Genomic DNA, 15,743 nt, shown 5'->3' on the forward strand with positions numbered 1-15,743 from the left:
CCTCAAGGTGACTGGAGAAATTTAACTCTAATTGGCAACTGGGTGGCGCTATAACAACAGAAAAATGCTTAAAAATGGCTAAAATGTGACCAATCGCTGTGGCTCCTCCTGTGGCCCAATGTTGTTGTTGTTTTTTCTAATATTTGGTATGACTAAGTCATGGTATGGTATGCTGTACTCAATGGGTATGGACTAGTCATTATAATTGATGGAAAAACCTTACTAAAATATGTCTTTATTTTCATTCTAGGACACAAAATATTGCAGAAAGTTTTTTAAATGTTTGTTTTGTTTTGCAATGCAGTGCAATCAGGACTACACTATCATAACAGTGAACACAGTCAAGAGAACTTTACTTAAAGGTTTAGTGTGTAGGGTTTAGGGGGATGTATTGGGAGAAATGGTACATTATAATATCAACTGTTATTTTTAGCTTCTAACCATCCAAAGTTAAGAATCGCTGTGTTTTTGTTACCTTAACATGAGCTGTTTATATCTACATGTGGAGCGGGTCCTCTCCCACGGAGTCTACCATGTTGTTTTTACAGTAGCCCAGAATGGACAAATCAAACACTGGCTGCCCATTCGTGTTTTCAGGTCGACCACCTTAGCTTGTCTACAAGAATCCCACATGGGGGAAGTTTTCAGTTCTGCAGTCTAACCACTAGATGCCAATAAGTGCTACACAGTGGACCTTTAACGGGATACTTTGCTGATTTTCTACCAGGTCTGTGTTACCACTGAGTGAGGAATGTGTGCAAATAAACGGCCAGCAACTCGCCGCCCATGCCATGAGCTAAATCCACCTGATGATGGGAAATGTATTTTTGTGTCATCAATGATGCCTTTCATTCATCTGGCAAATTTTGGCCGGCAGACAAGTTGGGAGCTGTGGGAGCAGAGTGCAAGAGGGGCGCCTTAAAACCCTTTATCTGCATACTGACACAGACCTGGGTGAAAATCTGGAAAGTATCTCTTTAGGTTAAAGTTTACAGTGACAACAACAGGACTTGGGAGAAACAAACAGTGGCAAAATTATTGGTTTCAGTTCGACTAGACTGACTGAAACATTCAACATAATCTGATGACTAAAAGAGACTAAATTGTCAACAGTTTACATTGACTAAAAACAAAATAATATAGCTAAGTTACACACCAAAACCAAAAGCCAGAACTGAATTTCAGTAATTTGATTATGCTGTTGGAGTTTATAGTTTGGTTGGAAACTGTGTCAATGAAGAGTTAAAGAATCGTATACTGACATACTTTTGTTTCCCTTTTTATGGTTAATATTACTTATTACCTGAAGTGCTGTCACAGCTATAGTATGAACCCGATAGCAGCACCAGAGACACATCGACAGCTTGTACTAGTCTTTAATGAAACTACTTGTCAAACTCAGAATGAGCAGGCAGGTGAAAATACAGCAAGAGACTGTTGGCTTGGAACCCTCAAACACACGGGTTGAGTCAGTGGCGTCAGCTTGGAGTCTGTGAAGCAGGAGTCTTTATACTGGCAGGAGGTAATGATCCACAGGTGATGAGATGGGTGTGGTGGACTGGCAGGAGTGGGAGGTGTGTGGACAGGCGATGAGAGAGTGGCATGTATGGCAGGTTGACAGTGCCCACTGTGACATGTGCATAGACTAATACCGGTAGATTTAACATTTTGAGTTCCACAACAATCCTGTTTTAATGTGTTATTCTTTGTTCTTCAGATAGACTGGTTGTCCCTTTTTCTTTAAAAGACAAATATACAGCTTTATTTTGAAGGAGTACATTCATTGTAAGGACCGAAACATGTACTGGTAACAAGTCTTATCAAGTTTAGGGGAGAGTCGTAGGTACCCATAGAACCCATTGTCATTCAGATATCTTGAGATGGGAGCTCAAGCACCAAAATTTAGTCTCACTTTTGTGTGTTATTAAGATCCCTTTTCATCAAGCTGCGGACATGGTTGGTAACAACAGATGCCTTTGATTATCTAGTTTCATAAGATACCTACTTACATGTACTGTCATGCTAGCTTAAAAAATGAGCATGTCACAGCCTCATAAGAAAGTACCACTGGCCTCCAATTATTTTCACCAGGTGGGACCAGTAATTGTTTCGGGGGGCATGGCCCCTCCTTGAGGGCCCCACTGCCTCTGGGGCATATGAAAATGACTCTTAAAGAGACATAATCACAATGACAGCAGCACATTCAGCATTTAAACATACATCTGTGATTTAAAAGAGCAAAGGGAGACTATATTCACAGTGTAGCTGTTTGGCATAATGCCCCATTGCCTCTTCCTTCACTTACTCTTTATTTTTTCAGCTGGAAAACTAGTGTTGAAGTGCCTATAAACAAGGCACTGCTCCAGAAAAAAAGGAAAAGAAAATCAATTGTAATGCTCTGTGAGCTACTCAGTGGCCAACAGGAGCCGGCTGTAGCTGTGAATGTGTGTAATGTATGAGTGTCACCCGGGGAACGAGGGAGGAATGGATGGCCACTTAATGTTTCAGCAGTAAATAAAGTTTTAAGCATATTACACTGAAATTGTTGTTGAAATTCTTGCTTTGACAACATCATGGATTTATTATGTAAATGAGGCACTTTTTTAATATCAGAAGAAAATTTGATAGTGACAGATGATACCTGTAAATACATCTGTTGAGGCTTACCGGATGGACTATGTTACAGGTCAGTCATCCAGTTTCAAGACGGAGCAGCATCATTGATATGAGAAATCAAACAAAGGTTGATGAATACAGAGGGAGGGGAATGAGGCAAAGTGGAGGAGAGAGATAGTACAGGGAGAAGTTTTGCTTGTCTTCCTGCATTACCTAAAAAAAACAGACAGACAGAGAAAGAAAGACACACAGACACTTGTCAGGCTCTGTTGCTGTACACGGATCTGACAGAAGCAGCTTAGGGACGAAGCCTTGTCCATCATCCTGCTTTTTGACAGACATGCACACACACACACAAAAGTCCTGACAGATGCACCATGGGACAGCAGTGTCGCTGTGTATTCTTATTATGTGACTGTGTGTGTGTGTTTTGTGGTTATGTGTGTTTATCATCCAGGCAATCTGCATTTCCCACAAAAATCCCTGAATTTTATGGGTAAACTGACAACCTCTAAAAGCCGTAGACTCAGTTGTGATTGAAAGCCCTGTTCTGTTTAAAATTCACTTCTTTTCCCTTTGACCGAACCAACACTACACTTGTTTTTGTCTTAAGGATTTTAGACCTGCAGTAACCTGTGATGAATATACAGGGATAAAAGATTATTTACAGTCTTTTATCTTGGTGATAAATCTCTGTTTTTGTGAAATAATGGCTATTTCAGACTTGAGACAAGAGCGAACATGATCCTTCAACTTGGTCTCATTCCAAAGATGGTGAAATCCAGTGCTTGAGCAGTGACTTGTGGCGTCAGACACTGAGAAAAAAGCCGTCCTTCAGTGTTGGCATAATACGTGGTGTTAGGGGCAAACGGGTTGGGACAAGAACAAAAGTTGAGAGGACTAAAGTCTGTGTAGGGCGGGTGGGCGCAGTGGTGGATGGGTCCAACAAACACTGACTTTCACCTGGGAGAGTGGTGTTTGTGTCCTGTTAGATTCTAAAGCCAACCCTGTCCTTTTTCCCTAAACCTAACCATGTGCTTTTGTTGGCTAAATCGAACCACATGCATTAATTCTTGGAGGAAATAAAACGTCAATTTCCTTTGTTGTACTGACGAAGTGCGTTTATTTTAAAAGAGACGATATGTAAACGGTTAATTTCCTGTTACAGTGGATGTGTGTTTTGAAAGAAGACGCACCTCGGGTACCTTGCACGTCGTGTCTGGTCATGGAAGGTCCATGACCAAATGTCGATATGTGACGAGGTCGGAGTGAGAATGTGTTGGGCCATTAGCATTTCCAGTTAATAAGTTATAAAACCAAAAGAATGTTTGAATACATGCTATACATACTGTTCTCAAACAGCCCAGTTGCCAGAGGAAAGTGTTGGCATTATACGTTTATGCAAACCACAAACATGTTACATTTGTGCGTTTCATACATACGTTTCTGGAGTGAGGTTTAGCATGTCAATGCTGTGTTTCCATCTGCTTTTTAGGCTCCAAACATGGGCGTATTGTAATGACCCATTTGCAGGGAGAGTGCTACGAAAAGCAATTGAGACATCATTGCTTTTCCTGCCTGGATTTGGCCCCCCAAACAGGATATTTAAGCCAAAACATGATCTTTTCCAAACCATAATCAAGTGTTTTTTGTGTCCAAACCTAATGACATGTCAACTATAGCATTGTTGAAATGGTATTTGCTACAAAATAACATATAAATGTAATGTGCTGGTGACTGGGTTGTCTCAAAGGTCTTCATAAATTAACAACTAAATAGATCATTTTTCAATTGTGTTCTTCCAAAGACTCTTGACAACTGAATCTACTTGGAAAAACTAGAGCAGAAAGATCGTGATCATTAGTTATAGCAGCATTAACCAGTTTTGGGGCCACCTGGGGGAAGAATCCACAGTTTGACATACATGTTTGACATATGCCCTGTAAAAAGCAGCATCCACTTGAAATTCTGCAGATTCAATATTCACTCTCCGTCGAGGACTCCTGAGAAAAACATCTGGCTCTTTAGCTTCTAACTGCTCCATAATCGCTACACACTCGCTAACTTTGTCTGTCTGCTGTTTGGTGCTGGGTAGAACACATGCAGTTGGTTTATCCAAGCTGTTTGCTGAAAACAGCTGCCTGCTGTGGGAAGAAACCAGTTTGATGAGAGCAGTGAGAGTTAACTAAAAACACTAAAGTTGCAGGCTGTAACAAACAAAACAGTTAGCTGAAAGACACTAAAATGGTCCATGGAGCTGAGGGAGCTGCAGAGTTGAGCGGTAATTCTCTTGAGATTCATTGTAACAACCAGCATCTTTCACAGTAAGCACAGGTAATTGCTTGGCTGCAAAATGCATGGTGTATTAAGGGCTTGATGAAGCTACAAATTATGTTCTCTGGTGCCAGTCTCACAGTGCTGCGCGCTATTGTTTCCTCAACCCCAATCTTTTTGGACGTTTTTTAGGGGGGGGCAGGGGACCTTTATGGGGAGATAGCAGGTCAGAGGTATATACCACAAAGGAGTGCTGTACATCAGCTTGAGGCTTGGAACCTGAGAATTAATTTGAGATGCAGCTCAGCATCATTGTGTTTTGGTTAGGTGCATAATAAAACCTAAAGTAGAAAAAAAAGTCCCACTGCAATGAAATGGTTACTACCATAAAACTTCAATTGAAAGCCTAGAACCAATTAAATGCTCAGTCTCCTTTACTAGCCTGGTGCGGCTACACATTTTGACAAATGAAGGCCTGAGACGCCTGGCCTGGTTGCCAAGCATTTCATTTTTTTTTTTATAGAAGTTCTTCAGATGTATGAGAGTGGGTTGTTGGCTACCTCAAATTATGTGTCCATGCCTCTATTAACCTGTAAGTTATCCTTACTCCTTTAGTCCATAAAAGGTCCTCAGATCAAAAGAATCAAAAGGGTTTTTCATAAAAATGAATCCAAGTTGTGAGTATTGTTTTAACAGGATTAACTCTCTCTAAAGGTAACTCTCTCTGATGTGCTGTCTTTTGGAGTTGGATCAGATAAATGATGCATAATTGGTATATATTATATGAAGCCAAATTTTATACGAGTAATATTCATACTGGTTTAAATAAACAATTTGATTATATTTCCTCTCTTTGCTTAGCAAGTTTTGTGTTAAGGAATTAAAGGCCTGTCCTATATAGACACCCGTCCGTGATACTGGCCTGCTGAGTTCAGTGATTTAAGCAAATAATAGCCCTGGCTATTATTTGAAGTTTTACAGTATATGGGAACTAACATCATCACAAATTGATAAAATTGGGCTCATTTAATTCACAAGATTCTCAGCTTTCCAGTCTTACCCAGTTAATGCTATTCCCATACTGTTTAAGGACCCCAGGTTGCCAAAGTATTTAAATACGATGGGCTAAAATAACACATTTATACTGCATGCAGAAAGCTGAAAGGTTTTTTTTTGCCCAAAACTGCATGGGTCTAGCATAGAGTGGACATGTATGTAAAGGGGAGACTCATGGGTACCATAGAACCCATTTTCATTCAGATATCTTGAGGTGAGAGGTCAAGGTACCCTGTGAAAATGGCCACACCTGTTTTCCCCTCACTAAAGCCCCTTTTACACTGCCAGATTTTCGACGAATGTTGGGCCGTTTTGCCAGCAAGCTGCGAGCGTTTAGACACACAGAGCCGGATTGGCGAGTTGATCCAAGGTGCCCAATTTTCCGCCTTGTAGGGTAGTCATATTTGCGGAACCTTTTTGGTTTAAAAAGATCGAGGCGCCCTTCCACCACAGGAGGGGCTGTTGATGACGCTGATGACGTGCAACCCACTAGTGGTGGATAAACAGGAAACAGCTGATAACGGGAATGAGCAGCTAGTACTAGTAGCAAGAGGGAAACACAAACCTGACAGACACAGTAAAGATGAGCAACTGGGGAGACAAGGAATTACGCGCCCTCCTTGCCCTCGCAAACAAAGAGGCCATTAACCGTCAGATGACAGGAACGGTGAAGGAAGGGCCAACTTATGAGAGAATCGCCAAAGGACTGACGAGCTGCGGTACATCACTGTTTACGTCACGCTGAGCTACACGTTTTGTTACTTGCTCACGCCCCCCATTGCCCCGAAAAAGGCGCATTCTGTATAAACAAAAGTAGGTAGGTGGCATTTTGCTGCACTCCTCGATTTTGTCTTTATACTGCCAATGCTGAAAAAAGACTGATTGGGCTTTCCTGCAAATTTGCACATTTCCTATTTAGACTGATTGGGCTTTCCTGCAAATTTGCACATTTCCTATTTAAAAAGGGCTTAATGTTCAGCTTAGGAGCATTATNTTGTTACTTGTCACGCCCCCCATTGCCCCGAAAAAGGCGCATTCTGTATAAACAAAAGTAGGTAGGTGGCATTTTGCTGCACTCCTCAATTTTGTCTTTATACTGCCAATGCTGAAAAAAGACTGATTGGGCTTTCCTGCAAATTTGCACAATTAAAAAAGACTGATTGGGCTTTCCTGCAAATTTGCACAATTCCTATTTAAAAAGGGCTTAATGTTCAGCTTAGGAGCATTATTTAGACACCTTTATAAGAAGGTGTGGTTGGTACCTCTGGATTCCTTGGATCTTCCATTTTCATATGATACTAGTTTCATCACTGTAGCTTTAAAACTCAGCCAGCTACACCTCTTTCAGACAGGATTGTCAGCCGGGATCACCAGTGCTCCTGCGGGTCTCAAGACTCTACATTGTGCATGAAACAGATATTGTCTGCCTGTTTTCACATAAATAATTGTTACACAGTTTGGTTGTAACCCATCAGATAATATATCCGTTGTACTCACTGTCACAATGTCAGTCTTGTGTCTGCTGACAGGCCTAAACTTTTTGTTATAGCAGTGGCTTTTGGGTGAATAGGGGTTACACCTGTGTCACAGTTTGGGGTCTGGTTTGGTTGTAGTGTAGGAATGTATTTTCCATGAGGGTCCAAAGTGCTTTAGGAAGTGCATTATTTGATATCATCATTAACATGAATGAGACTTTTGCTGTCTCAGGAGAGACGTTTGGACAGATGAGTGCTGGAGTTTTATTATTTATTTATTTATTTACAGTATGTTTTATTTATGATTCGTCTTTGCCACAACCTTGTCATCTTTAAAAAATAAATAAATAAAGTTCTTGGGTGAATTTTTCTCAGCCAATGTTCAGGCATACGTTTCTGTTCTCCATCCTGTCAGTCTGTCATTCACATTATATCTCCTGTTTTTTTATTTTTCTTCTCCTAACTCGCTTTGCTTTACATACTTTTGTTGCCAAAGTCTGGGTGAAGTGAATTTCCTTTGAAGTGGATTATCTTAAATTCTGGGTTGGTTGAGGAGGAGGACAGAGCGACTGGAAAGAGAGGGAGAAGAGGGTGAGGTGGGGAGATAGACGAGACAGAAAGAAAGAGGGATGCGGAGAAAGGAACAGAACAATGGCAGGTTTTTTTTTATATAATTTTATGGAACATTCAGCTGTTAAATTATAAAAGAGGGGGCCGCCCGTTATTTTGCGCTGTGTTGCTGCACACATAAACGCACATTATTTTACTTGGGAACACACTAGACTCTATGTGTGCTCTGCCTTACTTGCAAAAAAGGTACTTTTATGCAACTCCGCACTTCTTTTTCAGTCATTTTTCCTAAGCATAGCACATAAACAACACACAACAATGGTCAACAAGGGAGCATTTTCTCCTCCTTTAAAATAAACCAAGAAAAAATAGTTGAGAGTGAAACAGAAAAAAGTGGGTTTCAAGTTTTCACAGGAGGGTAGTTCCCTTTGCGCCAAACACCAAAAGGCATCTTGTTTAGATCGCTATACGGCACACACACAGGTGCATATATACGGTACGCTCACAAACATATGCACGGAAAGCAGCTCGGGGGATGGGCATGGCATATTTGCTGGCAGATTCTGGCAAGACATGAAGCGAGACAAACACAAGAAAGTAATAATGAGAAAAGAGACAAAGAGGATTGGCAGTTTTTTTCCCCCCTTCTGTGTAGAGGAAAAAGTTTATTAGAGAGTGCGTCTGTGTTGCTATTTGGCATTTGCCAGAGACTACTGTATGTGTGTTAATAAGAAAAGCAGTAAACAAGCTTGTGTGTGTGTGCGCATGAAGTGTGCTAATAAACTGAGGGAGGGTCTCGTCAAGGTGATAAATAGAACAAAACACACCGGGACGGATTAGAGAGAGGGAGAGAGGGGAAGAGGGAGAGAAAGAAAATAAAGAGATTAACCATAGAATGCCTTGAGATCGAAGGGTGGAGGAGGGGCAGGGGGAGGGATGGAGTAAGGTATATAGGGAAGGAAGAGAGGGAGGAAGGAACAGGAAGGGAATCACAGAGGGATGGATGAAAGGCAGAAGGGAGGCTTTCGGAGGAGGTGAGGAAAAGAGATGAAAGAGGAGGAAATAAAGGAGAGAAGGCAACGAGGGAATGGCGAGGAAGGAGAAATAAAAACAAGGTGGACATCTGGAAGGGAAGGATAGGGAAGGTGGGAAGGAAAAGAAGGGGTATGAAATCTAATAGAAAACCGAAACAAACATGGAAGTTGGGAGAGTTGCAGCCAAGAGAAATGGAGGAGGAAATCATCCAGATTAAAGGAAAACCTGGATGAAAAAAGAAGAGGCAGAGATGAATGGCCTTAATCTAACTGGAGGGAGAGGAAAGGGAAACTGGAGAGGAGCGAGGATGAGGGGTGGGAAAATGTGAGGGCCAGGTAGGAGATTATTTGTGCGAAATATTGTGGAAGGAAAGATTGAGTTAAGGTGAGGAAAATAAATAGTTGAAGAGGAAAAACTCAGCAGAACAAACAAATGATATCACAAAAAAATGGCCGTTCACATCTGCCTCTCATCAGCAAAGACACATTTTGTGTGTTTGATAGCACCGCTCACATCCGCTCCATCCTCCATGTAGCACTTACTCTGGTAAAAATGTTAACTTTCCTAAGAGAATCTCCTGTCACTCCTTTGTCTTCACCCACCAAAACATACTGTGGGAGGCAGCACCACGCTGCGTGAATCAATTTTAAAAGACATTTTATACAAAGAGTACGGCACGTATCAGGGATTAAAGAAAATCAGCGAGAAAATCGGGGCAGGGAATTTCCAAGCGCACCAAATTCAATTTTAAGCAAATTCCCCCCCTAACTGTCAGTGTGACAGCTCAGCTTTCTCTTCTCTTTTGTTTATGATGTGCTTGTGTGAACTTTGGATTAACCTCACTCCTTCTCTTCTCTCTCTCTGTCGCTTCTTCTTTCTTCATCCCTCGCTGCAGGGTGTGGTTCCAGTCAGGCATTAACTTCCTAGCTGTGAAACCCAGCAACCTAGTCGCGTGGGAGATCAAACAGGAAATGGCACCTGGAAGCAGTTCGTTGGCGGTGATGTGTCAGAGAAGGGCCTCCTCCACAGCAGAGAGGTAAGACTGAATCTCTCTACTCCTTTTTTTTTCTCCAAGAGCTTCCTCTGTCAGCAGCTGATTAGCTTATTCCTTTTGTATTTGCGGGTGCTTAAAATGTATGAGGAGGTCTGTGGTTGTTCTGTGTCACGGCCATAAAACTGTTAGTGCCCTATATTTTGGCAAGGAGGAATCTTCGTTGTTTTCACAGTGACAGTTTCTGCCACAAAGAACAAATTAAATATTTATGATTTGTGTATCATCTGCAGATTTGAGTTAAGAAGGCGTAAGCTTGGATGGCTCTTCTAGCTCGATTCAGGTTTTAATTTTAATGTAAGCTTTCTGTGATGTTACTGCATCGACAGATAATCATAAAAACCTTTTCTTGCTGTCTCTTGACTGATTGGCTTTTGATTTGACCTTTGAACTACAACCTCTATCCCTGAAAAGTGTGTGTTTAGCAGCCCTGTCACCTAGAAAATATATTGATGTGCTAAAATTTACAGGGAAATGTAATGCCGAGCAAATTTTCTGTCAACATGGTGAGGAAATGTTGCTAATTAGCCTGCCTGGCAAATCACAAAAATGTTGATACTAAACAAATCAGCAAAAATGTTCACTGACAACTGGGTTTGTTAGTTAAAAAAATTTAATAAATTACTCATTACTTCATACTCTTTTCAAAAGTTACTTTACTTAGTACTCCCTGCCAAGCATAATGTGTTAAACATCTCATTATGTTTCTTTCATTGCTTCCTACAAAATAAATAATTGCATCCTTTCTCCTCAAAATTCAGACTTCTCATGTTTGCCTCTGTGTTAATGTCAGGGTAATCCCAAGCGAGCACAGCTACGGCTAGATAGCTTGCAAATGCTTTTTTACCTGGGGGTCAGCGTGGAGATAGGTACCATTCATTCACCACAGAAAGAAAACTTTGTTTCCATTTGCAATATTAATATTTGGCGGTATGGCTCTGTTCTGGGGCCTCTCTGCCTTTCCTAGGCCTACGCAGAAAGCCTCTTCCACGTGCCTACATGGAAAGCCTAAGGCAGAGAGAGCCAACCTCTCTGCCCTTTCACGCGCCTGTGAGGAAAACCTTAAGACAGAGAGAGCACACCCCTCTGCCCTTCCACATGCAGACAAGGATAGCCTGAGGCAGAGAGCAAACCTCCCTGCCCTTCCATGCACCTACATGAAAAGCCAAAGGCAGGGAGAGCAGCAGCAAAGACCCCCCAGGAACAGAACAGAGCAGCATCAGTGACAAACAGACATGACATTGATAAGTCAGACACAACATGAAAAAGAGAAGCTGGGGTGGAGGTGGGTTGCAAAGCAGCTTGCAGAGGAAGCAGCAACAGTAGGCAGGCCAGAGCAGTTTAAACAGGGCGCCATGAATGAGATTCCCCAGTTGGTTGCATAAAAAGGAATCATGTGATTTATCAGCTGACTCCCTTCCATCAATCAGCTGCTCCATCAGTTGATTGGGCTGTTTGCGATCAGCTGATGTAGTTGGGATGCGAGCTGAGCTTGACATTGTGTCCTGCCTGAACTAATGCTATGCTTAATATTTGATTGTCTAGCCAGTGTAGGGCTACAGCTGTCCCCTGCAGCTGCGGAGGGTTGCACTTTGGTGGGGTGTATTTCTTGGGGCTCACATTGTTGTGCTGTCTGTTGTAGTGGGTGTTTCAGGAGGTTTGAGGTTGTGTTTTACGCAGTGAAAAGAGTCTTAGTACCACTACCTGAAACAATGATCTTCTTGTCATCTTTCCTCTGAACAAAATCAAAGTAATAGGAATTATTCCAAATCAGCAAGGGGTGACAACAATATTAAGGTTGTAATGAGTTATTTGTTTTGGGGGTAACTGTAATACTATAACTGAAATTGTATGAGTAATTAATTAAAGTTGTTATAGTGAGAAGTAGTAACATTACTGTAACACATTACTAGTAACCCCTTACTGCCCAACACTGCTGACAACATATTTCAGTTATCACCAAAATGATCACCCATAGGTAATCTAGCAATACGCCACCCACTTGTAGGAAGTACAGCATTATTTATTTATCTTATGTAGTTTCTATGAGACAGGTCGGTGTTTAGCTACATGTCGAGGAGTGTTAAATTCATAAATTGAAGATGTGGGGCTACAAGTATTTCATCCTGTATAAACACCACGAGTATGTAGTACACATACACAAAGTGGGCTGACAAGCAGCAGTGGAAAGCACTGACCCGTGTGTCATGCTAAATTTGCCATTTACTGGGTAATTGCTCTGCCCTTGTGTGGATGGTTAGTGTGTGTGTCTGAATTTGTGTGAGTTTTAGTTTTTGTGTCAGGAGGGTAAAACCAACAACAGCACAGTAAATACACCAAGTTTTTTTTTTTTCTGTTGTTAATGTCAAGGGTGATCAGTACTTGACCCGAGTGCAAAGGATTAACATGTCGCTTAGCACGGATACAAAAATAACAAAGACAGATTAAATCAGTGTGGGCGAGATGTAAAAAGCCCTAGGTGGTGAGAAAAATGTCTCTTAAATAAGGTAAAATCAAGATGGCAAACAGAGGCCAAGGTTAACTGGGTAGCAGAGGAAAAAGTGATTCAGTGACAGTAGTACGTGTTTGTGTCTACCCTATGTGGTACAATATTTTATCCCATTGTTGTTCTTTTTAAAGGTTGCCTTGTACAAACTGGCAAAGGGACAATCGATGAAAACTAGCTTTTTAAGCTAATTCGAGTGCATTTACATGTGTGTTTTTTTTTGTACACAATATTTATTAATGTGCATTGTCCCTTTCAAATAAACTAAACTAAACTGAAACTGAAACTGAAACTGAGTGCACAAGGTAATGGTACAAAACCAACACAATGCATGAGTAACAGGTAGGGAAAATAGATTAAATGAATTATCATAGCCTTGATACAGGAAATACTCACAGTTTGTCTCACATAATGTTACAGCTCAAAGCAAGCTCCAGGGACTACAGTCAAAGAATTTTATTCCAAATTGAGATATACATGATATGAAAATGCTTATTCTGTGATTGACAGCTTGAAAAAGAGGCACAGTGGGACTGAAGAGTCATTGTTAAATCTCTGTCATACCTTCAAGGGAGAAGCATATCTTTCATTTTTTTGTCTTGTGCTTACTGGAAATATTGATTTTAAATGTTGTTTTTAAAATGGTTATAGTTACAATGGCGTTGTGGAACAATACTTTAACTCTAACAAAGCTATGCTACATGCAAGTGACTAATTGCTGTCCTGCAGTAGTGCTCACGGATTTTATTCTTAAGTATGTGAATAATACATTTTTAAGCAGATTCACGTGCTGGAAGCTGCCCAGTATGATCCATATGTGATCTACTGGTAAAACCTGGAAACCACCTTAAAACAAGGACACTATGAGTTCTCTGAAGAGGTGACACTGATGTACACCACAACTCGGTCTCACTCCAAAGTCATTGAATCCAGCACTTGGGCAGTGACTTGCGGCATCGGACACAGACAAAAAAAGCCATCCTTTAACGTTGGAATAATACACGGCCGGTCACCATTGTAGTTTAACCGTGCTCGGCGGCGTCAGGGGGAAACGGACAAGAACGAAAGTTAAGACGGCGAAAGTAGTGAGTAGTGTGGGTGGGAAGTGTGGTGGATGGGTCCAACAACCACCGACGTTCAACTGGGAGAGCAATGTTCGCATCCCCTAAGATTATAATGTCAAACCCTGTTCTTTTTTCCTAAACTAGTTAGTTGTTGCAGGAAAAAAAAAGGTCAACTGCTGTGTAGTATCGACGTAGTGCGTCTGTTTTGAAAGAGACTGCATGTAAACAGTAAATTTCCTGTGTAAACGTTTTAAATAAACACAAGAAATTGGTGCTCTAGAGAAAGGATCAGCACTCAGTGAATATCCTCCTAAGCCCTATGATAAGCTATTATGGCAAGGCTTAACTATACAGACCAATGAACACACATACTGTATATGCATTGCTCAGTGTGAATATGTGAAATGCAAGATCCAGTGTGTTGCCAAATATAGAATACAATATATCTGTTTGTGTTTGTTGATGTCAGACAGCTGGAAACTCTGAACCACGGCTAAATGAAATGCTATTTTACCAGTAAACATGGATGAGATCTGATCTCTGTCACCTCATCTCTCCATCCATCTCTTCCTCTAACCTTATGTTTGAGTGACTAAGGTTCCTGCTTCACTGTCCCTCATCAACCCCTTTTCCCCCTCTGCTCCCTCTCCCTCTCTGCTGTTTGAGAACAGTGCTGATGAATGACTTCCCATTGCATGAAACTATTATTGCAGGACCCCAGCTCGATGAGCACCACTTAGCTAGCCGTTAGCCACGTCTGGCCTTGACTGATGGACAGCGTCAGCAGCAACAGATGACCTAAATATGGCACTGAGGGAAACTAAACTGATGACACAACAGCTTTAAGCTTTCTAATTAGGAGCACGGGACAGTAAAAAGTTTTCATCAGATGTTTTCAAGACTTTGAACCTATAGTGTCTTAATGCAGTAGGACTACACATGGTACAGGATGTACCATTGTGTTTTTTTATGCCTCCATGCCAGCAATAGCTGTGGCTGGAAGCACTATATTTTTGGGTTGTCTGTCCCTCCGTACTTACAAACATCTGTTTGTCCGTCCATCATTAGATTTTGGTGGTCAGAGGTCAAGGTTGTTGTGACATCATCAGTGTAATACTCATGAACACAATATCTCAAGAATGCCTTGAGGTTTATTTTTATTTATTTATTTTTTTGGCACAAACATCCATTCACATTCAAGGAGGATATGACTAGATTTTAGTGGTCAAAGGTCAAGGTCACTGTGATCTTGCAACTGTCTCATTCTTGTGAATGCGATACCTTAAGATCACCTTGAGGCAAAGTCCTCTAATTTGGCACAAACATCCAATTTGAGTCAAGGATGAGCTGCTTAGAATTTGGTGGTCAAAGGTCAAAGTCACCTTGACCTCACAAAACGTGTTTTTGGCCATAAATCAAGAATTCATGTGCCAATAATTACAATATTTCAGACAAATGCCTAACAGGATAAAAATAATAAAGTGATGTCATTTGATATCGAAAGAGTCAAAGGTCAACTTCACTGTGACATCATAATGTTCTGCAAAAACACTTTTTATGGCCATTATTCAACATATCTCAGGAACAGAAAGAGAGACATTTGGTCAGATACTGAAATAATGAAACTAATCTTGGATGTTCACCTTTCTATAATGTATATTTTATAACTGATACCATTTGGTAAGCCCAACCTCTTTGGGTTACCGTGCAACACCTATCATGCTTAGGGATGGGTACCGAGTTCGGTACTTTTATTGGTACCGACCGAATTCGGCCAGTAATCCCGAGTATCGATTCACGTAAAATCAAACGGTACCGCATTTCGGTACCTGAACGCATCCTAGGTACTTAGAGAGTGGAGGAGTGACGTTTTCACTGCCTATCATGAATGCAGCATTGTACGCACGAGAGCGTGATCACATCAGTGGCAGCTATCACCAAAGCAGCATGGCTGAGAGAAAGAGGTCAAAGGTGTGGCTCCATATCTCAAAGTTTGATGCAGACTACGCTCGCTGCAATATTTGCGATGCAAGGCCAGCTACGGAAATATCTCCAACCTGAGGAAGCACCTGGTCAAGCACAAGGTGTTTTTCTGG

At 41.3% G+C, this 15,743-nt stretch overlaps 1 protein-coding gene across 1 annotated transcript in view; it reads left to right on the forward strand.

The window, feature by feature from the left end:
- si:dkey-215k6.1 (transmembrane protein 132D) overlaps positions 1 to 15,743 on the forward strand; it is a 406,733-nt gene that overhangs the window by 193,278 nt on the left and 197,712 nt on the right. Inside the window, exon 4 of the mRNA XM_050051540.1 lies at positions 9,922 to 10,062. Coding sequence (XP_049907497.1) covers positions 9,922 to 10,062 — 141 coding nt within the window. The remainder of the gene's footprint in view (positions 1 to 9,921; positions 10,063 to 15,743) is intronic.

This window comes from Epinephelus moara, chromosome 8, assembly GCF_006386435.1.
Source record: "Epinephelus moara isolate mb chromosome 8, YSFRI_EMoa_1.0, whole genome shotgun sequence".
Taxonomy (NCBI): domain Eukaryota; kingdom Metazoa; phylum Chordata; class Actinopteri; order Perciformes; family Serranidae; genus Epinephelus; species Epinephelus moara.